The sequence below is a fragment of the Ammospiza caudacuta genome, chromosome 3 (assembly GCF_027887145.1).
Source record: "Ammospiza caudacuta isolate bAmmCau1 chromosome 3, bAmmCau1.pri, whole genome shotgun sequence".
Lineage (NCBI taxonomy): Eukaryota > Metazoa > Chordata > Aves > Passeriformes > Passerellidae > Ammospiza > Ammospiza caudacuta.
In genome coordinates, this window is record NC_080595.1 from 82,719,894 (window position 1) to 82,746,463 (window position 26,570).

A 26,570-nucleotide genomic window follows, 5' to 3' on the forward strand; every position below is an offset into this window, starting at 1 on the left:
AAGCAGCTCTCCCAGCTGGAAGGAATGCAGCAGGACCCATTTAAAAACCCACAGATGGACAACAGAACGTGGCAGGGTGAGTTAATGGGATGCTACAGCAGGGGCACAGTGCACAGGCACTGGATATTTTGGGAGGTAAGGGGTGACAGAACAATGGTGCATGAGATGAATCTTTGTGCCACTGTCCTGGGGAACACCAGGCAAGCCCACACACTGGTCTGGCAAAGCCAGCACAGACCAGAGAGGGGGTGACAGATCTGCCTCAGCCCTGCAGCTGCACTGAGAGGCATTTCAGCTCTCACCTGAAAGAGTCTGCCCTATGGAGATGGAGTCCAGATTCAAAGAATAAGAGGCCTAAATCAAGCAGGATATCAGCAAAATAGGAAGTCAACATGGTTCACAGCAATCAAAAGGAATGGGGAAGTCCAGGAAGCATTTATCATGGCCTAGAACAATCTTGGTCACTCTGGAAATACCAACATTACACATTACTTGCCCTGGACCTTCAAAAGACTGCTCAGGCAGGAACAGGTTATGAAGATTGGGAAATTGCCTTTCTTTGCAAACTCAGTTAAGCTTTTACAGCTACTTTCAGCTCAGCTTCTGCTGTTTCTTTCATAGCTTCTGTTGCATACTGGCTTTGGGATAGGCATTAATTCTGTGTGCTAAATTAGTTAGGCAGAGCAGCTAAATTACAGCACCCATCCAGCTTATAAATGGGCTTTTTTATGCTGCTGTATCTCACAGTGGTACATCTTTTGTTCACAAGCTCTGCAAGTTATTGGTTTGGGGGTGTTGGTAACAAATGCAGTAGGAAAACATGAAGAAATTTAAAAGGACCAACACAACAGAACTTGGGCAAAAAGACAAGCCTGCACTTGCTCCAGTCAATGGCAATGATTTCTCCTGCTGAAGGCTCTTCCCAGTGTCAGTATGCCACTGACTGACCTTTCTCTAAAGTCAATGCTCAGGAACTTAGCACTCCAGCATTTTGAGAGCAGCAAATTGAATTGAGGTCATCATAACACGTATGAGCCAAGTAGAAGGGGTTGAAATGTTTTAAACACAGACAGGACTTCTCAGTGAGTCAAAATAGCAAGTGGCACAATTAGGGAAAGGAAAATAAAAAGCTGCTAAGCTGTGGAGCAGCCTTTCCAAAACAGTCACTGCACATTGATTCAACCTTACCTTGTCGCAGAAGACTTTAATTTGGCAGTAGGCTCTGTGGACAGGTTTGTTACTCCTGTTATTGTAGCTGTAAGTGTCGATCTGAAGATTGAGGGGCAGGCCTTTAACTCCCTTCTGAGAGGAAAAATCTGTGCTGAGGCAGTTGACAGAAATGAAAACCTGCAGAGGAGGAAAGCAGCAGCTGTCAGTAGTGACACACAGACTCCTGGCTGACCACTGAGCAAGGGATACTTGGGGAGTGCTGAGGCTCAAATGCTGCTCCTTGCCACTACAGCAGCACCTTCTTTCTCCTGGGACACCAGGTAAAACCCCCAAGAAGCAATATAACATTCTTAAGTCTTTACATAAGCCACTGGAGGGGACAAAACCACTTTGTCCAAAACAGATTCCATCAGACCCTCCAAACTCTAGGAAGACTCCACCCATCTTTCCAGCCAAGAACTCTCAAATGTCACCATCAAACTTTTAGCAAAAGGGATGCTCCTACAATCAATCCTCACTGCTCAGTGTTTATTAGCATCTTGGTAAGACCACAACCATGTTCCAAAAAATTCACGTTACTATGGGTAAGTTAAATCTTTCCATGAGTTTGACACGAGCACAGCTTATGCTTGAAAGTACTTGGTTGAGGCTTTTTTCAAAAGGCTATTAAAAGCTTTTAAAAAAATATTAGGCAATATGTAATCTTTAAACACAGAAATAACACCATTATTCCAGTGAGGGTTTCTGGGTTTCACACTAAGTTGAACACTTTGAATATTCCTTAGTAAGACCTTCAATACCCTGTTAACATTCAGCTGGAAAGGGTAAGAGAAACAGTTCCATTATTACAAAAAATTAATTACAGGGAAAATTAATTACACGTAGGAACATATCTAATTTCATTTTCATAACTGCTTGAAAAAACAACAAAGAAACCCTCTCAAAAACACAAATCACACACAACCAGAGAACAAGTCCAATGCTGCTTAAGAGAATAAAGAAATATCCTTAAGTGGATATGAGCAGATAGACCAGAGTACTTTGTATCTAGATAATGGGCTTGCAGTGTGCCGGGCTTTTCTACAGACACAAGGCCTATTACTGGCACACCTCAGAAGCTATGAGGATTAATTACCAGGAATTTACAAGCCACCAAGACCTGCAACAGCTTCTCTCCTCTCTGCCTGAAGAATAAAGGCTGGGAACTCACTGCTTTAAAAAATAATCAAAGCCTTGGGAGCCAGAAGCACCTTCCCAGAGATTTTGCAGGAGCACCATGCCAGCCCCCCATGCTCGCTTAGGTGGTGCCTCCAGCAGCGCCATCAGAGCAGCGAGCTGGTGCCACCTCCCGGAGCTGCACGGGCTCACACAGCCTTGGGAGAGCTACAGGCTCTGGCTTTGCTAAGGGCTGCTTATCAGCGTCCTCTTTGCAGGGCTCTGAAACATCCTTTACCAGTTTTAACAATGATGGGAGATGGAAATGTAAAACCCTGACCTGCTGATAGTTTGTAACCACTGACATTTCCCTGCCATGTATAATAGAGCCGTATAAAAAGCTGGGGCAGGGAGGAAAAACAGTGCAGGTGAGGGACTTCTTTTGCAATAACCTGTCCGAGTACTGGGGATTCACACGCTGCTTCCTGCAGCCCCTGTGCCTTGAGAGGGCAGCACAGCTGCTCAGCAAGCAGCCCCCCTATTCCCCCCTGGGCACACACCATCCCAGAGATTCCAGTTCCCATGTCCCCACCAAGGCCTGCTGGGCCAAGGGACATGGAATGAGTGAAACACCACCCACCCAACCCAGGCCAGCACAGCAGCCCCTGACCCACACTGCTGCCTCTGGGGGGACTGAAGCCAGGAACAGGTGCAGGATGCCAGGGGAGCTGGTGCTCAGTGCCTGCTCACCCTCCAGCTGTGCCCCAGCATCCCAAACCCACGCTGTTCCAAGACAACTTTTTGTGAAAGCATTAAATACATCACAAATCTCAGTCAGGAAAATTATTTTAAAAGAAGCTGTTTGCAGTCTTTCCCAGACTAACCCAAAGGATGGCTTTGCCTGCTTTTATCCACCCCACTTCCCTTCCTGCTACCTTTGCCTTCACAAGGACATTTTGCCTGCAGTGCTGGTACAGCCCGGGGGAAAGCTTCAAGGAGTTTGAAGAGCTGCTCTCACCAGCTTAGGAGTTTGGTAATCAGATGTATGCACACCCTGAATAATTGCATTTCCTGAGCAGGGGTTTTGTTTTTTAAAAGACCCTCAACTCTGGTGTTTGCATATTTTTAAATTTTAAATTTACCTATACTGAATATTCACTCAACTCATTTCTGTATTAAAAAATTACTACAATCTTTAAGAAAAACATGCCCAAGCAGCCACATCAGCAGGTCCACCACCATCTCAGAATTTCTGTGAAATCCCTCAAATGAGTTTCACACCACTGGACACCAGAAGATTCAGTGTGCAGCATCAGCAGTTCACTAGCACATGGTGTCACTTCTCTTCTGAGATTTCAAGTTCATGGTTTCAGTTTTTATGGCTTACCAGCCACACAAAGCCCACTGGGCTGAAGTAGAAGAGCTGGTCTCAGCACAAGAGACACATGTTACTACAGCAGAGCTGCACAGGTATCCCATGGGAATTTAGGACTGCCTGTCAGATGTCAAAGATTATCCTCCTACTTCAGAGTCTCCTCATTTGATTAGCTTTGGCTTTAAGCAGCTGACTTCATTTTCATGCCATTTAAATCTTCAGGACTCTAGGCAGGAGATGACAACTAAAACCTAATCATGTCTCTGAAGCAACAGAGAGCCAGCCTGTCTTCTCCTGTTTGTACTAAACCACTTCAGCTCAAAAGGAGCATCTACTTCTCCCTACCCACCCTGTACCTCCTATTTTGAGCAACTTCAGGTTGCCTCAAGCTTCACAAAACAGAATTTTAGCAAACAGCTTTTCCCAGTTTGGGCTAAGACAGTTTCAGCCAGGTTCTTAATGTACAGGAATATTTGACTTACATTAGAAATGAAATGTAAGGCCAAGTGACTGCATCAGCTATATCCCCACCCCAAAATTGCCAGAAGAAAGAAAAACGCAACCACAGAAGTTGCTCTGCGTCTTCAGCCTGCTGAGCAAGATTCCTTTTCATGTGTCCAACCTATTTTTCTAAGGGCAGTTCCGCATTCTCAGCTATATTAAGATTTGTTGTTACTTTTAAAAAAAACATTTTCATCTCGCCTCCCAAGATTCAACATAAAGACAGCACTTAAAAATAGAGCACTGTCAAGCCTGGGCACTTACACACATGAGTCAATCCCTCAAGTTACGCAGATTTTCTTTAAAACTGAGATTTCTAAAGGGATTAGAAACCTGTTCTCGAGTTATTTTGCTTGCTTGGCAGTTGAGCCTCTAGTCTATATTTGACTACATATATCTAGGCTACCACATAGCCAGGCTTTTCTCTCTAACCCAAGGCAGGCTTTATTCCTTTTTTTTTTTCTGTTGATTTTTTCCACACTTTTTCTAACCCCTTTTAAAAAAAGCTGAGATACTCATTGAGGCAAACGGCTTCACAATGGTGGCATATCAGATAAAATCAAACAGCATGAAAACTGTGAGCTGCTACAAGTTGCTAACCTCCCACACCTGGCATTCACTCCAACACTCCGGAGCCTCCTTTCCCCAATGCCATGCTGGGTTTCCTGCAGCCTTTGGGGCAGCCCAGCTGCACACAACAAAAGACTGAAGGCACAAGGATTAAAGCACCTCCTCTGGGATCATGCTGGAAGTTAGCGTGGGAAGAAGTCAGACCTCATGACTTCTCTGTCTGCTTTAACCATCCGACCCCTCATGCCCCTCCTCACCAAAGGTGGGAGGAACACACCGTGCCTACACTCAAATCCACGAGAAACAATCTTCCATTTTAATAACGCAGAAAAAAAATTAATCCGACAGCTCTGCCGTGTGCCCTCAAGGAAGGGCAGCAGAGACAGCCAAGTTCTTTCCACACAGCACCTTCTTTTAACAAGATCTGCCTTTCAAACAAACCAGGAAAAACAGACATAATTAAAGGGCAATCAAAGCACTGCAGGAACCTCTCTGTCAGCGAGATGAAAGATGCCTTTTTTAAATGAAGGCTTGCATACCCAGATCTCTTCTCCTCGGTTTATCTTGGATGCCGAACTTTTCTGTCACACAAAAAGCACTAGCAATTCTGGTGAGTCCAAAGGCTACATATGCAGCAGCTTTAGATGAAATGTCACCTTGTGCAGGCTCATCTGCCCAGTTGGAAAGGAGCAGTGTAGGTTCTCACTCATGGCAGCTGGGGCTGCCACAGGCAATGGGGAGCAACTTGTGTTAGCACACCATGAATTCTGAACAGTGAGAGCAAACACAGGCACAGGTAGCACTATCCTGCAAAGTCCTGTACATCCTTCTGGATAAGGACCTACACAGGCAGACCTGGGACTTTTCCAGGCTGATCACCTTGCTCCACATTTATTTTGTTTCAAGAGAAGGCAGGTAAATGGTATTATCTCCTCCTATTTATGAACCTATACATTTCTGTGTCCAAAGGATTAAGACATTACTCAACAATCCAAGTCCACTGGATATTTCTTTCTCTATTAAGAATTCAGATAACAACCTTAGCTCTTTTCTAACACTAGTACACCAAAGCCTCTCATTTTAACCAGTTTGGGTTGGAAGGGACCTTAAAGATCATCAAGTCCAGCCCCCATGTTATGGGCAGGGATACATTTCACCAGACCAGAAGGCTCAAAATCCCATCCAACCTGGTCTTAAACACTTGCAGGAACGAGACATCCACAGCTTCTCTGGGCAGCCTGTTACAGTGGCTTAGCACCCCTCACAGTGAGGAATTTCCTCCTAATACCTAATGTGACTCTGTCAGTTTGAAGCCATTCACCCTTGTTCTATATCACTGTAAGCCCCTGTAAAAAGTCCCCCTCCAGCATTCTTTTAGCCCCCCTTTTGGTCCTGGAGGGTGTTCTAAGGTCTCTCCAGAGCCATCTCTTCTTCAGGCTGTACAACCCCAACTCTTCAGCCTGTCTTCATAGGAGACATTCCAGGCTATGTTATATTCAGTCTGTGTTATATTCAACTTAAAATTGTCTGTATGTTTTTGATCTTGGATGACTGTGTTTGTACAGAATACAGAGTTTGGAGCCTACAACACAACAGGTTAAACTGCAATTAGCTTCTTTCCAGGGAATGCAGCTGCTTTTCTCAGCCTTGGCTAAATAGTTTCAATGTTATGCCCAAAATACAGTAGGTAAAGGGATTCCAGTGGATCTAAAAATCATTTTCCTGACACAAAGGCAGTGTATCCCTCTTCCATAAAGAAAAACTAACCAGAATCTCAAAGTCTGTAATTTCAATGCTGATAGCTGAAATCATATGGTTTCTCTAAAGGCTTGGACAAATATAAACAGCAAAGAGGAAAAAAAAAACCCAGAGTATTTTCTAAAGATTGGTCCCCATATGTTTCCTCTATGCTGCAAGCTGGTTGGATGGAAAACATCTCCTGTTCAACAGCCTTATGAAGTACACCAACAGAGTTCCAAGCCCTTCTGAGAGGCAGAGCTGTCAACCTGGGCACTGCCTTGTGCCAATGTAGCTACATGGCTTCCAAGATTGGCTCTGGGTGAGAGCCAAGCAGCTTCGAGTGCAGGCAGGGCAAGCACAGGTCTGCCTGCACACATCCACGAAGGCATGTCCTAAGAAAGCAGCTCTGGGAAGACTCTTCTGTATTTAAAAGAAAAAAACCCCAAACCCACACTTTGGTAAGATCACCTGAGAGGTGGCTAATCTTACTGCTCTCACATTCGTTTCTTCACCTCCCACACGCACCACAGGTTTTGCATCAGCAGGAGGTGAGCCAGGAAAGAGATAAAAAAATTGGGCAATTCATGCACCTGTGGGCTCCTGAGCCGCCTCCTGCCTTTGGGATCGGATGCTCCAAAAAAGGCTTGTCTGGCACATGGCTGATAGGGCTGCATCCGCCCCAGCTCCGCCAGGCAGCCCCAGCACCATCCTGCTCACAGCCCAGGAGAGTGAGTTTACATTCAAACCTACCACTCCCAATCTGGGTGACTTACACAGAGGCCATCATGGGTCCCACACCATGTCAAGGAATGACAAGTGGGAAATACAATCCGCCTCCAGATAAAGAACATCCTCCTAGCAAGTTTACTCCACCAACAAAACAAAAAGGAATGGTAATGAAAGGAAAATACATATTCTGCTCACAAAGAGCAATGCTGATTGTTATTCCAACCTGTTCTGAGGCAAGGAAATATAGGAATGTCTCTGCTCACAACACCTGGGAAACATGGGGATAATGGTTCCCAGTTCTACTGATGCTTCCTCCCACCCCACGCTTTGATAAGATAAAGCTGTGGGCCAGGTTTTGTAAGGTTGATTGGAAAGAAAGTAAAAACAGCAGTTTGGAAAAAACAGTGACAATGTGTTGAAAAAAAACCCCAAACAACAAATAAACAACAACAAAAACAACCACCAAAAATCCCCCACATCAACAACAACAACACAAGTCTCCAAAAACAATGACAAAAGCTGAAACACAACAACAAAACACAAAACAGAGAATTAAGTCTATAAATGCACAAAAATTACTGAAAATAAAGAGTTGCCATCAGACAAAAAAGTAATAGAGAAAAGGGAAAAGAAAAACAAAAAATCACCTCCTAGTTTTCTCTATAGAAAAGCTAATGTCAAGAGATTTTCCTTTCAGTTTTGGCAAACACCCTGTGAGCTCCTACTTGGAAGGCCAGACAATGGCAGAGGCTTGGGACATGAAGGTGAGATAAAATACTGGGTTGAAAACTTCTAGTTGGCAATGCTTAAAATCAAGGACGGCATATGCTTGTTTTCCAGAAAACCCAGGACAGAGCAGGGAGAGGTCAGTGTTAAGAGGCAGGTAAGCAATACTTGCTATGACTTTCCTATGTCACTGCTCCAAAGGCTCTGTGTACCTGCCTCAAAGTATTTCTGGTCTGCAGCCTTGGCTTCACACCAATCTCTTTCCTTTAAGTATGTTTGACTCATCACATTTCATAGTTTCATTTCCAACTAGTCAAACCTGTACCTCCTCAATGCTGCTGAAGGTGGCAACACCTTCTTTAATGAGGCATATGACTGCTGCTTCATTACAATGGCATCCATATAAATGGATGCAATATTCATCAATCAAAAAAGTTTAAATTCTTTCTACAGCGTACACCAAGGGAGGATTAGGCTAGAATAAGCTCCTAAAATAAATCAGTAGTGTACCACCCAGTCTCGCTTCAAGTTGTAGCAAGAGATCCACCCTCTCCAAAAACTGAACTCCTCTAAACAAAATAATCTTGCCAACACATGGGAGGATCTGCCAAGAAGACTACCTTATTGCCTAAATTTCTATTTCAAAAGGCTATCCCAAATTAGATGCAAATTACCATAATATTAGGACCATTCCACTCTTCTTGGACCAAAAAAAAGTAATAAAAAAAGTACTGTTTAATTGCTCTGTCATTCAGGGCATCAATTAAGACACACTACAGCATCTTCCCTTTGGTGAAAAGCAGCAAAAAGCTCTGTCATGATATTCCTGAGCTCAAAATGCCTGTTACACTCTCTCCATGTATTCCCTTTTAGTAGAATGAGGTTTTTCACACAGCATCTGGCTTACAATGACTTTTTTTTGGGAGGGAAGGAGTAGGAGGACAATAGAACCCTTAATGTGCAGTGACATCATTTTTGGCTGCAGTCCCTATACCCAGCCTATAGCAAGCCAGACCAAAGACCTCCACGGGGGCCTTCTCTGGGAGCTGCTGGAAGCAATGCTGCCTTTCAGAAGGGGTGCCCCAGCACAAGGGCAGGATCCCTGCCCTGTCAGAGCTCCAGAAACAGGCAGGAGGCTCTTGCAGTCACTGTGCAGACAACAATTCACCCTGTTCAGACAAGAGGCCCCAACCCTCCTGCTCCACAGGGCAAGAGCTCAGACAGGATTTGAGCAAAGCAGGATCCAGCAAAGCCAGTTAACCCTGGGGAAACCAATCTGTCCAGATTGTTCAAGTGCCACTGACCTGAGAGCAGGCCATGTCCCCAGGCCAGAGTTAAGGGACAGAATTTGCTTTGCAGCCTAACGGGTAACATAGCAGAGATAACAGGACAATAGCCAACCTTAGGAAGAGCAGTATGAAATGTGCATTTAGCTGCAACATAGTGGCAATCTTCATTAAAAGACCTTTATTGGGTTCCAATCAAGAAAAGGAGAGCCTGGCATGTTGTACAGACCTGGGAAGAGATGGATCCCAGCCTCAAAAACTCATGACCTGAAACTAAAACCATTTATTCTGACTGACATGGGCGACACAGACACAAAAAGGGATGCAAGGATTCCTATTCCCAACTTCTAACATCCCCACATTTCAAAGACAGCCAAGCCTGCTCAGTGAACAAGAAGGGGCAGACACCTCTAGCGAAAGCTGCACCCCAGCTCTAGACACCCTAATGAAGTCATAGACGCAACAGATGACGAGCTTGTGTTCAGACATCTAAAAGCTTCTCTGCAGAAGAACCCCACCTTGACTGTCTGCCCACGGCAGACATCCATCATGGGGTGGGAAACTGTTTGAAGTTTCCACAAGCCTCAGGGTAACTCAGCTGCACATCTCAGACTCATCAGATCATGCTTCCACTCCAGCAGGATGGCTCCTAATTGAGGAGCTACACTGGCTTTCTTAAATACACCATTCAACAACCCACCAGTCATCAACTGATTTTCTAGTCCACCCTCTTCCCTTTTCTGCTTACAAAGCATGACTGCCTCCCCATTCAACTATTCCCTTGCCCTGCTCTGGCAGGTGATGGGATCAGACCTCACCTCTAACACAGACATCTGAAAGCCCACCTGAATCACTGCTTACCCCCTCTGCAGTGTCTCCTGACAATCCTTCTAATCCCACTCTCACTTCTCCTTCAAATCTCAACAGTACCACTTCAGGGCAGGTTGCCTCTTTCAAAGTCTGGCCTTCCTCCCCAGCCCTCGTTCCCCTCACTGTCTCAGAGCAAGGAGGCTTTGGATGCTGGGTTCTTTTCCAGCTTGAACACACTCTTGCAAAGGTCAGAGAATACTTAAAGCAGCCTCTGTTGAGAAGTGGCTGCTTCCAGCAGCTCCTGTGATGTCCCAAAACAACAGAAGAGGGCAGAGAGGAGCTGCCAGAGAGGTAAGCACATTTGCTCTGAAATCCATGAACACAGTCAGGTCCCAGAGTGGGCAGTGTCTGTCATGCATGAAATATCCCTGGTTTCTACACCCAAGGGCTCACCAACAGCACAGCAATGCAAGCAGCTGTGGGACAATTCCACAGCTGTGCAGAGCCAGGCTGTCCAATGTGTCCAGCAACCAGAGCCCTGGCCTTGCTCTCTGCTCTCCCAGCACAACACAGCTGGGAAATTCCTTTCTACAGAAGGAGCACATGACTTGTATTGTATGAAAAGAGCGTTTCTTCACCAGAAAGGTGCAGTTTACTAAACCCCCTTAGTGCCCCAAGGGCACTGGCAAAAGCACTCTCAGGCAGGTGACACCCTCCTGAACAGACACACTGGCAGAGGTGCAATATTCCTGTACATCCCCACAAGAAGGTACATACATGGTCCCAGAGCTGCTAAGGGCATCTCCTTGTGATAATATGCTATTTCTGCTTCAATCTGACACACACTCTGCACGTCCAAATGAGTAACTACATCAGAGAGCCCAGACACAGAGCCTCATCACCTCCCATTTGACATGGCTGCACAGGATCAAATCATTTCCACAGCAAACTGGAAGCAAAAGCAAGAGGGAAACGGGAGAAGCAGTAAGCCCAGAAGAATCACTTGGCACTGGTCCTCCAGGGCTCAGGAAGCAAATTTCTAATGATCAAGGCTTGCTGGCTGGTTAAACATACTGTCTATGCAGCACTTCTGCTGTTATTAAATATAAACACTGTATTTATTGCTGTGAAGGAATTTCTGTAACATCAGAAACTCAGCTCTATCTGTTCCTTGCTTTCTTCATATACTTTAAGACTGCTGTCAGGGGTTGGGGGGAAGGGAGGGAAAGGAAAAGAGAGAGCAAGAGCATACAAGGTAAATGAACCATGCAATAAAAATTGTTGAAATTGGCTCAGACATCTCCTGATAAGATCAGAAGTAGAGAAAGAACTGCAGATCTTCTTGTGAGAAATTCAGTCACTGAGAAAACACATCCATTCAGGGAAAAAATGAAGTTAAACAGACATTTAAGAACATGGAGCCTTTGCTAAAAATGCCAATTCTTTAAATACTGAAATTGAGGGTGTTTTTGTCTTAATATGATTCTGATCCCAAGAGTCTAGGCTTGCATATTTGGTATCAACAGCGCCCTCTGAAAGTTCATATAAACCAGGACTCTCAGTATATGGATCTCACACACTAAGACTGTGAATCTGGAGGCAAATTTGCCTCTGTAGCTAAAAAAGTCTGTCTCACAGCTCCCCACACCATTTCATCCCATGAAGTTCAGCCATGAGGTGAAATATCACCATGAAGGTCCTTAGACCCTTTCAAGATGCTATTGGCAATTTCATTATAGACTGAAACTAATCATTCATGGGTCTGCAGAGTAACTTGGCAATAGCCACCTGGTAGGAAGGGATGGCTTTCCTTGGGGCAGCCACAAAGTTCTCAGCACCAGCTGTGAGCCCTGCTCCTGAGTTAATGGCTCGTCCCTACTGCTGCAGAGTGGCTGAGCCAGCAGAGAGGCAGCTGCAGAAAGTGCTTCCAGCTCCTTGAGGACTTGCATTGTTCTGCCTGCATGATCCACCCCTGTGTGCAAATCCTAAGCCTTTGCATACCTCCTAGACACCGACTCCCTGCGTTTGTTAAATGTCTGACTGGCTATGGCAGCAGGATAATACTTACTGACTCCTTTTGACAGCTCTTCTGTTTGTTCACAAAGTGAAGTGCTTCATGTTTTAGAAATCATGTCAGCCTTTCAGCATCCTCCAGCAGATAAGGCCCTCCCTGCCAGCCCTCTCAACCCGACTGAAGCCAAATCTGCTGAAAAGGCGATCCTGGCACCCAACACCAGACTCAAAAGTAACGTCCCACACATTGCAAAGCACTGTCAGCAGCAGCACACACACAGCTCCTCACTGCTGTCTGCTACGCATCCCAAACTTCTCCCACAGAGCTGAAACCTAGCAGCAGTCTCCATACAGTATTTTCTCCACAGCCCTTGTGCAGGACAGCGCACAGTTTGTGGTGACAGCAAGCTCTGTGCAGTGACAGCAGCCCTTGCTCCTCCTGCAGAGCAGGAGCACACACAGCTCCAGAGAAGGAGCTGCGTTCTTTGCTGAGAGTTCCCCCAAGCCAGGCTCTCCCTAGACATGGCACTCTGCAGCCATCAGTGTTTGTCCCCATGATGCTGGTGACTACTGGGACTGCTTGCTGGTACCACTTACTAGCACTGCCAAGGAAACAGCCAGTCTCCAAAAAGGAATGGAAACCATTCCAAATTTTTAAAGAAAACCCAGGCAGTAATGAAATTCTCAAAAGAAAATTCCTTCACTTTGACTCCAGCAGCTAACCAGTGAGAAATGCCTCTAGAACTGGGTTGGCTCCACGCTTTGACTTTTCCTTGAACCTACAAGATACACAAGGCTTTTCCAGCAGCCAGAGTGGCTCAAACAGCTGCAGTAAGCTACTAGCCAGGGAAGCTTCCTGTACCTACACACCTACAAAAGCACCCACAGCTCTGAGGAAAGATCAAACCAGAGTTCACCAGGAGGCTGTTCTAGTTAGAAATAGGTCACTGGGTGTTGGGATCCGTGGTTTAAGCAATGCATGCCACAGCTGCTCCCTCTCTGGTGGAAGGCAAGGCCATGGCTGGAGCCCCAGCTCCCCTGCAGCTGCCCCCTACACCTCCCTCACACCTCCTCTGCTCCCAAACGCTCCTCTGTGCTTCCTTCTGTCAGTACTTGTCTCTCAGGCAGCCACTTCTGCCAAGAACCCTAAAGCAGTTGCAAAGCTCTCCCAGTTGCACATGCAAACCCTCTTAAGAAATAGCCAGAAGGTTTTGCCTAATGTAGGAGCGTAAACAAACTTGTTACACGCTAATCACCAGGTAGGCCACACACCCTTCCCTTCCCCCAGCCCCTGAATCTGCTCAAAGGACAGGAAATACAATCGTGGTCACATACCTTTGCTTCCTCGTTGATGTCCCAGGTGAAGGATATTGCATTGTAGGCAATCTCCTCAATGTTGCTGATGGTGTTGAAGCTCTCCTTATAGTCAGCTGTCACACAGAAGGGTTCATGAGGGAGAGGAAGAAGAGATATTATCTGAGTTCTTAATCACATGAAGCAGCCAGAAACTGTACCTCTTCAGCAGCCCCTTGGGGGGCAAAAAAAAGCTGAACTGTACCTTAGGAATGGATTTTTAAAGAGGCTGGAAATGGTTCTCACAAAAAAACCCTCAACAAACAGGAGGAAGGAGCAAAATGGGACTTGCAAAAATTCTAAACTAGAAACTGCAGTGACAAAGGCAGATCCCAAATATGAGGTGTTCTGTGCTATGTGCGGGAAACTCTACCCTGTATGGCAAGGACATAAGCTCTCAATAAAACTCCTTCAATAACAAACAAAGATTTGCATGCGCGTCTGCTTTAAGTGCCAAGTGATTAATCCCTGCTTTGATTCACAGAAGGAAGGGACCAGGAGTACAGCCCAGCCTTCAGCCAGAGAAGGCTGGAACCCAGCCAGCCCCAGCCTTGTCTGGAGGCAGGTGGAAATTTGCAGTGTTTTCTTTTTTTACATGTACCAAAGACAAGTTGTGAGCAAAGCTGTGGGAAGGAGGATCATTAGGCTCGAGGTATTCCTACAAGGATCTTGTCCTTTGAAGAAACACAATATTTAGGACAGCCACTGGGACTACAAGCTGTGACTTAGCTACAAGTACCAGGATATTCTAAGAAAACCTGTTGTATGGAGGGGATTGTTGGATTTCCCAAGACAAAACCCACCAATCAAAATCCTAAAAAAAAAAAAAAATCAGCCTCTTTAATGAGTTCTAAAAACTACAGCATTAGTTCCAATCACAAACCATCTCTGGGCTTTCAGCAAAGCTATGGAGGGCAGAGAGGGATCCAGAAGTTCCTTAAAATAACAAAGCTTTGGCAGAAAACGGAACCTTGCCAAGGAATTAAGTCTTAAGTCTGACATCAGCAATGAGACTGTTCCTTACCTATGTCAATGCATCTTTGTTTGGCTGTGTGCTGTCTTGAGTGCCAGTATTTCCAGTGCCTGAGCTGATCTTCCCTTGTTTTGTCTTCAGCAAACACAACCATAATGACACTCTGAAAGGAGAGAGGGAAAGATTAAAAAAAAAACCAAACAAAAACATGAAAGAGAAATAAAGAAAAGGCCAGAGAGTACATTTGGTTTGGAGCTTTAGGCTTTTCCACTTGAGGCAGTACAGTATACCTGGAACACCGTTGCCAAACAGGAAGGCAGACAACAGCACTTTCTCGGTCATAAACAGAGATGAGCAAAACTGCTCTCCTAACCAGAATTCAAGGATCTCATTCCAGGTGTTGCATCACCTTTACACAAGTGCTGACACCACTTCTTAACAGTCTGAGCCAAGCTGGGCTGGCCTGGCAGTAGGTGGACAGCAAAGGAACGAGCACTGACGTAAGAGCACAGCTGAGTTGCCCTTTGTGCTGATGCTCTGGTCGAGATTGCTGCACTTTAAGGTTACCATGGTGCACACCCTCCCTCCCAAGAAACCACAAGTGCTGCCACTCACTCGAACTTTACTGATGGGGTGGTGGATTCCTTCAGTGCTGCTGACTTCTTTCAGCGTGATTGGGTAAAATTGACCTTTATTCAGGTAAGTCATTGTGCTGTCCCCAGGCTTCTGGCGGAGGGACTTGGAGGCTTCCAGAGTGTATTCAAAGTTATTCCTATAGAGTGAAGAGTGTAGTGATTGCTAAGGCATTTTCCTGGAAAGCTGATTAAACGTCCCACATTTAATTTGGAGAAATTCCAAAGTCGTTAGCTGACTCATTAAGCCATCAACAGGCAAAGAAGTTGGAAAACAGGATGAGCCCCTTTTCCAACCATTTCCTTCATGAATGAACATTTTAAGAGAAGTTCTTGGCAAGCAAAATCCTAAGACACATGAGCAGGCAAGACTGGAAGGTCCCTATTCAGGCTGAGAGCAGCAAGCTGCCCTCAACCAACAGAAAAGTATCTATTAGCAATTTAATTAAATTCACAAGTTAATAAGCTACTCAGTGGCCATCACCCTCTCAACTGCAACTATCAAACAAGTTGCTCCCCTCCTCTGGAGTTCAGGTGAGTTTTATTTCTCCTGTTTTTGATGTAAATTTCCAGCAGACGGAGAGCAAGACAAGCACACCAGGGATGGGGGGCACAGATGGAAGCAAACTCCCAGATCACTCCCAGACAGTATGGCCTCTTCCCATGGGACACAGATTTGGTGCAAGGACCCTAACTGAAGATGGATGGTATTTACAGTCCTCCAGGTAGTTTTCTTTAAAGTATTTGTTTTCTTCAGAGATACAATTTTATCTTTACAGCTACAATTTTCAACTGTGAAATTCAAAAAAGCAGACAATTGTGGGTTTGAGATGCACAAGCCCCCTCAAAATCCAACTGTGACTTGGTGCAAACTGGCATGAGTTGTACTGCTTGCTCATGGACAACTAAGAGAATAGGAGGATATGGGCAAATGGGAGCCTTAAATCATTACCCAGAAATGCTGTCAAAAACATAATCTTCTGAATTCATGTTAGCCATTCGGAGATTCAGTTCAGTAGGAAAGAAAACCTGGAGTAGACAAAACAACAATTAACACTGCAGCAAAAAGAAAAGTCAGTATTAAATAGACACTCCTTACCACGGAACTTCTGTCAGGCAAATTGTTCAACAGATAACAAACGATTTTTGGTTTCAACAAACAAGACACTTGAATAGTGTTTTAATCCAAAACTTCTGGGTGTCAGCTAAGCACAACATCTCGTAAGCCTTCCAAGTCAGCTTAAGGCAAAATTTTAATGCTTTCCCGAATCTCGAAGGGTATAGCTACACAGCTCCTTGAGGTTTGGCTTAAAAATCAAAACATGGTTACACTGCTATTTTCAGTTGGTATCATAAAACAAAACCCACAGATTTTCTCACTCAAGGGCCCTACATAATCCAACTGTTTTCTATGGACACACACCACACCTAGAAACTGGCAGTAAGGAAGCTTACATACAGTCACTTCACTTTGGTACCTGCAAAGGCACCACAGAGTGCTGAACTCTTGCAAAACCCTGGCTCTATGGATCGAGATAACTATTTCCACACTCTGCAAGCCAAAGCCTCTGTCACTAGTCAGATTAGTCATTCACTTTTGATAATGATTGCATGTTGCGAAGGTTCTATTTACTAAGTTTTAATTATGCACTTTTCTGGGAAGGCCTTCTATTTCTAAGCCACTGGACAGCTTTCTGTCATGTAACAAGAACAGTTTAAGATGGAAGTGAATCTCTCCATCCAGATCAAGACAGACACGCACACAGCAGCTGCCTCTCCCGGTACCTCTTGCACACCCTCCTTGAAGGTCTCCGAGAAGGTGGAGTCTGGCGTTCGCCTCTGCGAGTTCTGGGGCTGTGTGCTGGAACTGAACTGCTCAGGGTTGAGGTTCCTGTCGAAGACCACCACGCGCTCGGGCGGCTCGGGGTGGTACACGCCGGGCGGGATGCCCACGGCAAAGCCGTGCGCCTGCGTCTCCGTCTTGATGGAGTGCGTGGGCATGGTGGCAATGGAAACCGTCACCGTCGTGTCAGGGGTCGTGAGGTGGCCTCGCTTGTCCATGCCCATCTGGGGGGTGTGCGGAAGTACAATATTGAAAGGCACATTTTTCAGAACCTGGACCCTGTTTTCTCCAGCAGAAATGAGCGATTGTTCTGTCATGTTTGGGATGCTGTTCCTTAAAAGGGCAAAAAGAAATCAGGCATAAATTATACAGATTATTTTCTCAATAAACAAGAGCTAGAAAAGCTTTTCAACCTTTTGGACAAGGACAGCTGACTCAAACTCTCCTGCTCCTGAAGCTCAATCCTAACCTGAAAAGCTGAGAAACTCATTAAAAAAACCCCATAACTCCTCTCCCACTGTTAATCATCCCACCTTGGACAGTAATTACCCTGGAGCAAAGTGTGAGGGTTCACAGCCCAGATCCTCACTGCCTGGAAAACAGCAGACCAAAACTAAGCACTTCCCACCACACAGTGGCACACACAGGCTCCACGAAGCTGCTCTTTGGCAGAGGGAGAAGGACTGACAGCAAGGCTGCTGCTCCCCTGCCCCAGGACTGTGCACCACCTGGGAAGCACTAATAGGGAAATTACACCCCTTGTTTCAGGCACAACCCCCCAAGAAAATCTGCACCCAGACTCCTTGGAATGGTTTGCATAACTTACCACACTCATTTCTGCCAGGACAGCACTGAGATCTGTGGCTGAGCTGACCTCATGGCTAGTAACCACTAAGTCAGCCTGCCCTCTCTTTCTCCCTCCCCATCAATTGGTCCTGCCCCCTCCTTCACATCAATTCAGACATTTCCCCTGCCTCCTTGGTGAGCCAATTCAGCTTTCCTGGCTGGCAGAAAACTAGCCAGCTTTTCCTTCCCTGTTTGGTGATGGATCAGTGTGAGACCCAATCTGGTTCAAGAGGAGCAGTGGGAACACATGGCTGGGAACCAGCCTGCTCTTTTCAACGACAAGTCACTCAATCTGCTCAGCCAGACCACAAAACCTCACCCCAGGTCCTTAAAGCATTCTAGTCTGTCCAAAGGAAGAGGATGGTAGGAGTGGAAACTGGCTTGAGTGAACCTCCCATTTGTTATATTCACCTAATTAGTAAAATCTGCTTGGGAGGCATGAGAGAGAGAAGGCAGGTAGGGGAAGCCAGACAGAAGTTCCAGAGAATACAAAGAAAGTCCCCAGACAATACAAAACCAAATCATAAGCACTTGGAAGAGCTTCCCAACTGGCCCATGCATGACACAGCAATGCTGCTGGCACCTGAGAACAAAAATCAGCAGAGAGCAACAGAAGTAACTCCATGAAAAATGGAAAGCGTCACCAGTGACTGCAGCCTGGGCGGATGCCTGCACCTAGAGTTAGAGAGCAGCTTTTGCTAGGCTGACTATATGACATCAGCACACCAAAAGCAGATGGATGGCATTAAGCAGCAGTTTGAGCCTCAGCTCTCCACACCATGGTTCAATCCCCATCCTGTTCCTAAGGCAACACAGAGGCACAGAGTAAAAGCTAACAATTTCTCTCCACACTGCAGCAAGTTACTTTCCTTCAGCAGCTCTGCTGGTTGAGGAGGCAATGGAGGAAATAGAGAAGCAGTAATAAAAAATAATACCTTTTGTTATGGTCTTGTTCAGGATGTTCTACCTCAGGCTTGGCTGTTGAAGATCTCCTCTCCCTTGGAACCTGAGAAATTTAAGACATACTGTAATTCAATCCTTCCTCCCATACAAAAAAATTAGCTCCTTAAAATTTGGTCAAATTAAGGAAGCCTTACTTTGGATGCCAGGCCAACCCCAGGAGATGCCCCATAGAACCCTAGGCAGGCAACTCAGTTCCCAGGTGTCAGCCCTGAGCTCTTGCCAGCAGCAGGTGGTGAGAACACCAGTGCACAAAATGATCCATCTACGGCTGGAGCACAGTCCTGGGGTGAGCAGGACCAAGAGGAGATTTCCCAAGGTTTTCTGGCAGTGCAGGTTCCCTCAGAGTTCAGCTTGCTGGATAAGCTCAAAGCTTGTGAAAGGATGCTGTTCCACATCCACTTCCTCAAGTGCTCTCCAGGCCATTCCCTCTAAGACCAGTTGAGGCTCTCCTCTGTGATCAGGCAATTTGGGGAGCACCATGTCCACTGAACATATCGAGACACTACAGTACATGTTTGTGTATGGCCACACAAAACACACTGGCCAAAACTATATTAAAACTTTTATAAACAAAATGTAACCAGCATTCTGGATTTAAGACAGCTCAGTATTGCTTCTTGTATTTTATGCCACAGACAAGATTTGCCCTGAAAACACAACATCAGTCAAACAAGTCTTGCCCACACACATGCCATTTTCCTGGCTGCACTGCAAGGCCAAGGCTCACAGGAGAAGGTGAACTCTTGGAGCTGTGCTGGCTCAGCTCCTTGCATGGAGCACATAACCAGCACTCCAGCAACCCAAACAGCTCTTGCAGCTGCTGGCACAAGCCCGTGGTGCTCAGGTCCCCTCAGCCACACTGCAAGTCCACACAAGCTCTCCTGCCAACCCACACGTAAGGCCTAGGACTTTTGCCACCCTCATCATGCCTCCTGAACGAGCAAAGCAAACATCTTCTGGTGTATGTATGGAGGAGTGAACTCCCACCACGCTCCTTCACCAAAGCCTGCTCAGATCCTGCCTCCATTTGCCAGCCTGGGTGCAGGGTGGGGAACCACTTCAGCATGGAGGCAAAGGCTGAGGGCACACTGGCACCAACAGCATTCTTCTCTACACAGCTCTGACTGGAAACTACATCCTCACTCTTACACCTGGAATCCCCAGAAACATCAGAACTGTTTGATTTCCCACAGTAACCAGCAAAATGTGGAGAACCTCTAGATGGAGACTGCTGGGAGACCAGCACTAACTAGTCACCGAAAAATAAGAGTTTTCCAATCTGCGTTTGGCCAACACTCTCAAAAGAATTTTTATCCAAAATTTGTTTTCTATAAAGCCTTATTAACCACAGTTGAGCAAGCTCAGTAGTTAAATGGAAGGAAACAAAAGTTTTTTAGTTTTACTGTTTTGTTTTTTTTTATAGGAAGGTGATCTCATCAGCTGCCTTTAATATGCAGAGTGTTAGAAATGCCTCGACATCATCTCTCTATAACATTACTCCATAGCAGCCCTCAATAAATCTTTCAACCTCCAGCCATTCTGCTTTATCCAAGTGTGCAGCCTACCTGTTCTTCCACCAATTTTTTCTGTACATCCACTCATACCCAAATATAAGAGGAAACCCTGAAATAGGCATTAATGTACAGCAAATCCCTTCTGCTTTGCCGAGCATGACGGATCAACATCAACATTCTTTTTGTAATCTACAGGTTTAGAAATCAAAATTGATCTTGTGGATTAAAATTGTTCTGGTGAAAGCATGTTGTTGTTTGGGTTTTTTCCCCAAAAGCACAGTAAGCACAAGCACAAAGCAGAAAGGCAGTTTTCTCACAAAACTAGCTGAATAACATCCACATCAGTGAGTCTGTGGCATTTTGTCATGCGTGTGTGGAGTGTTAATCTCCATATTAAGCATTACAAGAATATTTTGGTATGTAAGACATATTCAACTCTTAAAAGGGCAGGCAAGGGTCTTGTCTGCACCAGGCAATCTCTCCCAGTGCTTGAAGAACACAACTGAGGGTGGCAACTGCACTCACCACTGTTAAAAGACACAAGCCACAGTGCCAGGCAGGAGAGCCAAGTCAGCCTCCTGGCCTTCCTGCATGCTCAGCAAAGGAACAACAGGCATCTCCACCCAATGAGCCAGGCCACCATAACACAGGCGTCCCAACACAAGCAGGACCCCTCCCTGCCTGGAAATGCCTGCTGGTCCCACTGCCCTGGCTAGAGATAACTATCCTAGCTTTCGGTATTCGGGAAACAGAGCTCAGCAAAATGCACCCCATGCAGACCAGAATGTTCTCTGACTGCTCAGCTCAGCTGTGAGCACCTAGGAAGGCACAGGTCTCCAAGAAGACCACGAACACTGGGCAAGACAATCACTGCTATCAAAGGATTAACAGATTACAGCAGCTGAGGCTCACTGAGGGTTAGAGGGATGCAGACAGCAACTCTTTCAGATGGACACTTCAGCCCCACACAGCACCAAAATCCTGTAACTGTATCTTAGTATCAGCTGAGCTTACAGTAACACAACAAAGCCCCAGCAAAAGCCAAAGGTCCACCAGAACAGGGATCATGAGCAAAAGGAGTCTCTTACTCCATGTATATATATATTCAGGCAGGGATATGGTACAAAAGTGTCACTCTTTATGACATTGCCTCTTGCAGAACCTGGGGTCAACAGAAAAAGTGCTACTCAAGTTGAAAGGCAGCGAAGTGCTACTTTTACACCAAGATCTTTTTACAGAGCTAAAAATAAAACAAATTTTCAGAAAGAGAGACATAGGGTTTTTTCAATTTAAAATCCACACTGTTTAAAGTCCTTGAGATCTGTTCACAGCTTCTGTAAAATCCTCTAGCAAATGACACCTTTTCCACAGGTGGAACACGAGGTCTGCTGGCTAGCAGAACAAGCCCAGGCCAATCTACCTTGTAGTAATCATAGAGCAGTCCGAGGGCAGCTGCACTGTCTTCATCCCCATTGATGCTCATCATAGCTTTGGTAGCTGCTGTGAGGGGATTTTCAAGAAAAGTTTTCCAGGCCTCATCTTCATTGGTGTAAGGACGTCTCTGAGAGTAGAGAGAGTCATTCTGAAGAACCAACACGGGTCTTTTACTTGAATCATAAAAAAAGAAGAAATAAAAAAAAAAAAGCCACCTGTTAGAACACATGAAAAACATTCCAAAAGTTCTTCAAAATTAGCTGCCCCAGTTTCAAGTGGTTCATATTCTGATTCAGTGTACTGCAAGGATTAGTCAACACAAAAAGCCCAGAAACTTAATTCTGATCTCACTCATGCTCAGAGTAAATCAGGATTAATTTGACCAAACTCAGATGGATTACACCAGCCTCTACAAAAAGACAAAGCCATGTAAGAGCACAACTGACCTGCTCATGCTCTGAATCCAACCCAGAAAGAGCAACACACTTTCTGGCCAACCACCTACAAAGCTCCAGCACATCCCATGTAAAACTGCCAAGGCACAACCTGATCTAGTTCCCATGTGGAACTAGAAGATGTGCATTAACGAAACATCTCTTTTCTCCAGTGCTTTCAAGTGTCTTCACTCTCAGAATAGATCTAAAAGCACCACCTAGAAGCTACTGATAAGTTACAGATGACATGGGGAAATAGGTAAAGGGGGATTCAAATCAATTAGGCAGTGTTTTTCCTGACAAGGGGGAAAAAACCAACTTACTGCCTAGTTACAGTTAAAATAATCCAGCACACTAGTTTGAAACACACTCAGATGAGTGAAGAAAAAGGGAAAAGATGAGTTATTCCCTTTGTGCTGTAGTATATATATATATAAAATTATATTTACTCTGAACATTTGGAGATTGCTGGGAACCAACTCCAAAATTACTTGGAGATTCTGTCCACAGACAAGAGCAAGATGTGTAGAAAATGTTATCCTGCCAGCCTAGATAATATTTTTCTGTTCTATTGTAAAACATATGCTTCATCTTTTAAGTCAGCTCAAGTTAATTTTTAAATCTGACTTTTAAACCAGTTCAGTTTTCTTTCCAGTGCAAGTTTAACATTAGTTTACTGCAGATGGGCTGGGGGAGCAGGAGAGGCTTTTTTACTTTCCTTAATAACCCCAAACTTGACATTTTTGGTGAACTGGCTACAGTTAAAATAGAAAAGTAGTTATTTAAAAACAACTACCCCCACAAAAAAAAAAAACCCAAAAAAAAACCCCACCAACAAACAAAAAACCACCACCTTCACATCCTTTTCCTAGTAGGGAATCCTTCTTTTCATCTATTTCAGATACATTCAGAGACTGAAATATACTACAAATACAAAAAGTTGTGAAATAGAAAGTTGTGAAATACTCTAATCACTATAATCAGCTTAGCAGTATCCTACATTTATCACCACCTTCTACCAAAAAGATTGCAAAGCAAATTATGCATTCGACGCTTTATCAGTTACACAAGTCACCCTGCCGAGCTGCCATCGCACAGCTTGGCTGAGCTGAAGGCACTGAAAGCAAGTGGGAGTTTCCAGGACTTGTAAGAGCACTTTGTGGCTATAAATCAGTATTATGGAGTTGAAAGAAGAGCAAACAAAAATGACAAAAGAGACAAGTTCTTGCACCAAGCCCATTCTTTAGGTCCTCATACGTATTTGTGCACACACTGACACAGACACCCGAACGCAGAGGACAGCTACTTTCTATCAAAATGAGACGACCCACAGAAGAGAAAGCAGAATTTTCTTTAGAGACGTGGTACAAGCTATTGTTCTTAATATAAAGGAATCCTCAAATATCCATAGCAAATGGGAAGACTCACAGAGGAAAAGGCAACTGAAGTAACCTGGGTGCAGTTCCCTTGATCCATCCCACCAAGCTGAAGGGCTAAGTCAGCCTTGCTGAACTCACAAAAACACTATACTGATTCCCTCCAGCAACACAATACTCACATGGGAAGGAAAAATCATCAGAAAACCAAAAATACTGAGAACAAAAGCCTCAACTAGCCAGAAGCCTAGCGAATGCAAGAGCTAAGTATTTCTGTGTGATTTTTTATCATTGAAACACCGAAATTCAATGCACATTGCCCTAAAGGTAACCTACAGAATTATCAAGAAAAGCAGCGCTTGGCAGGAACTCCCTACTTCAGGGGAACCACAGCTTCTTTCACAAAAATGAGAACATATTGATAAGAGAAGGCAAACACATCTTTTTTCCCTACATTTTAGAAGATAACCGGCATGCTGATCTGCTCACACAGTGGTAGAAGTCCAGCAGAGGCAGAAAATTAAGCTTCATAGAGCAGTTCTAATAATTTCCCAATTATACTTTCCACTTGACCACAGTGGGAGCAGAGAAATACCACAAAACGCAGAGACTCTTTGCCTGTGATATTCCCCAGCCTGGGATGTTCTGTGTTCAGAGCACATAAACGATTCCTCCCTCCTTCACTGCTGCAGGTCCTGTCCCTGTCACCCTGTGAGCCCAGAGCCGCGCAGCCCGCTCCTGCACAGAGCTCGCCTCTGACGCTGGGGCAGCACCCAGGAGTGCTGTCACTGCTGTGCCAGAACAGCAAAGGGCACGTACCCAAACCGCTACGACCCCGTCTACTAAGTGTCACTGGAAATAAAAACACCTATGAAAAACCCTAGTCAGGGACATGAGTTAAGCGAGCTGCTGCATTGGAGTCCTCTTCCTAGAAAGTAGCATGTTGAAACAAAAAGTTGGGTTTAAAATCCTACACGTTCCCGAGGAAACGAGCGCATTTGAGTCACCAATCATTCAAAGTATAGAAATTTTTAATTCGGTTCTTGAAAGCAAATCCCTTCAGAGCTACCCCATTTTCTGGCACTCAGGTGTCCACGGCCACTGTCAGCAGATGGACACGGTGACAAGTGCAGCAACAGACCAGAGTCTGTAAACACAGCCTGGGATCCGCTTGAAGGCGACGTCTCGTACTCAACACCACGGAGTTACAGAATACACACACCTTGAGCTCAGTTTAACTCTTTCAGGACCCAACTTCGGCTACTCCGGGGTCGCCGCAGCCGAGCTGCCCGGGAGCCGCCCTTACCTGCCGAAGTCCACCTTGCCGGAGGGATGCGCGTCGTAGAAATCCATGAGGGCGGCTGCGGCCGCCGGGCAGCGGCGCGGGGGCTCAGCCCGGCTCCCTCGGCCCGGCAGCTCCTCCCGACGGCGCGGCCGCCGCCGCCGCCGCCCGGGTTTAAGGCGCGGCCCAGCGGGGCGGGGGGCGGCCCCACGCCTCGCTGCGGGTGTCGGGTTTCAAAGCCGGCCCAGCCCCGGCGCTCGCCCCGCTGCGCCGCCGGCTCCCCCCCGGGGCTCAGCCCCCGCTCCCCCCGCCGTTCGCGCCGCCCCGCCGCAGCCTCCGGGTGCTCCCCCGAGAGAGAGGAGCGAGGGGGGGGCGGGCCCGCGAGAGCGGCTACTCCGGCCCGGCCCCCGGGCGGCGAGCCCCTCTCACCGCAGCCCCCCGGCGGGGCGGCAGCACCGGTCGGACCGGACGCGGTACTTCTTCCCCCGCCCGGCTCACTCACTTGTCGTAGTCCTGTGTCATGTCTGGCGGAGGCAGCGGGCGGCAGGACTGGCCGGGCGGGTCGGGAGGAGCAGCGCCGCGCACCCGCCGCTCCGACGGGTTTTGTCGGCTCCTCTCGCCCGCTCAGGTGCTCCCGCAGCCGCAGGTGGACGCGCGCCGCGCCGCGCCTCCCATTGGCTGCCGCGGCCCGAGGGGCGGGGCCGCCGAGCCCCAATTGGTCGGGCGCGCTCGGGGGCGGGGCCGGCGGTGTGAGGGCTCCGCGGGCCGGGGCGGCGGGACAGAGCTGCGAGCGAGCGAGGGGACAGGCCGGGAGCAGCCTGGTGTCCTTCCCGTGCTAAAATGGAATTCCCTTCTCCCTCTCTCCCCTCCCATGTAACTTTATTGCTTTTTCATGTACTGCACCCACTTTTAGAAAAATCTAAACTCCCCACAATCATATGAATTGTCTTTACTATAGTCTTAAGGTGTGCCGCGGCAGGTTGACGTCGGACATTAGGAGGAATTTCTTTGCGAAGGAGCGATTAGACATTGGAATGGGGTGCCCCGGGAGGTGGTGGCAACCTTGTCCTGGCGGTTTTTAAGGAAAGACAGGATGTGGCACTGAGTGCTCTGGTCCAGCTGACAGGATAGTGTTTGGTCATAGGTTGGACTCGATGATCTCAGATATCTTTTCCAACCTAATTGATGCTGTGAATTTGCACAAGCACGGCACCAGCTGCTAAAGGGCAGCAGATCCATGTGTTACTCATTGCCTCTCAGATGAACCCAGGTTTGGGGAGCAAGGGACATGAACAATGTGGACAGTGCTGAAACTGCATCAAAATGCTCCAGTGTAACACCAACAGCAGCATCACAAACAGCAGATTTATTCAAACTGGCATGCATGAAGTTAAATCAGATCTTGAGTTTCTCCTTGAGAAATAGGGGTGGGAGGTTGCTTGTCTAAGTAACAAGTTGAATCAAACCCATATAGCAACAGTGCTATCTATCATATGTCAAGATGCTTCAGATAGCTACTGTAATTTAAAAGTATGCTCACTAATAAGAGGTCTCCTTCTAGGTCAAAATCTCTTCTCTATTTGTACAGGATATACTCCAATGCAAAATTATAGAAGAACAATTCAATTCAACCGAAGGAAATATGAAACTGAAGACAGACTTTAACTAAGGGTCTAATCCTGGAAGTTGCTTAATATCCTCTGACTGGATTACAGTTAGTGTTCTAAAAACAAAATGCTTCGTTTGGATCTGCAAACACTGCCATTAGGATAGCAAAAGATAAATACCAATACTGAAGTAGGATCTCGCTCTACAAAGTGAAATGAACTGATGTAAATTTCTCTT

At 46.1% G+C, this 26,570-nt stretch overlaps 1 protein-coding gene across 2 annotated transcripts in view; it reads right to left on the reverse strand.

The window, feature by feature from the left end:
- The window catches only part of GRHL1 (grainyhead like transcription factor 1), a 40,699-nt gene extending 15,373 nt beyond the window's left edge, over nt 1-25,326 (reverse strand). The window contains exons 1-9 of one of the 2 annotated variants that reach the window (XM_058801848.1): nt 25,228-25,326; nt 21,620-21,806; nt 18,658-18,728; nt 16,819-17,209; nt 15,986-16,062; nt 15,017-15,173; nt 14,453-14,564; nt 13,411-13,505; nt 1,189-1,347 (exon numbers count right to left, since the gene is read on the reverse strand). In XM_058801848.1, coding sequence (XP_058657831.1) covers nt 1,189-1,347; nt 13,411-13,505; nt 14,453-14,564; nt 15,017-15,173; nt 15,986-16,062; nt 16,819-17,209; nt 18,658-18,728; nt 21,620-21,806; nt 25,228-25,247 — 1,269 coding nt within the window. In that variant the 5' untranslated portion in view covers nt 25,248-25,326. Of the gene's footprint in view, nt 1-1,188; nt 1,348-13,410; nt 13,506-14,452; nt 14,565-15,016; nt 15,174-15,985; nt 16,063-16,818; nt 17,210-18,657; nt 18,729-21,619; nt 21,807-24,749; nt 24,828-25,227 lie in introns of those variants that run through there. The other variant, XM_058801847.1, reaches the window with a different exon arrangement.
- Between the last annotated feature and the right edge of the window lie 1,244 nt (nt 25,327-26,570).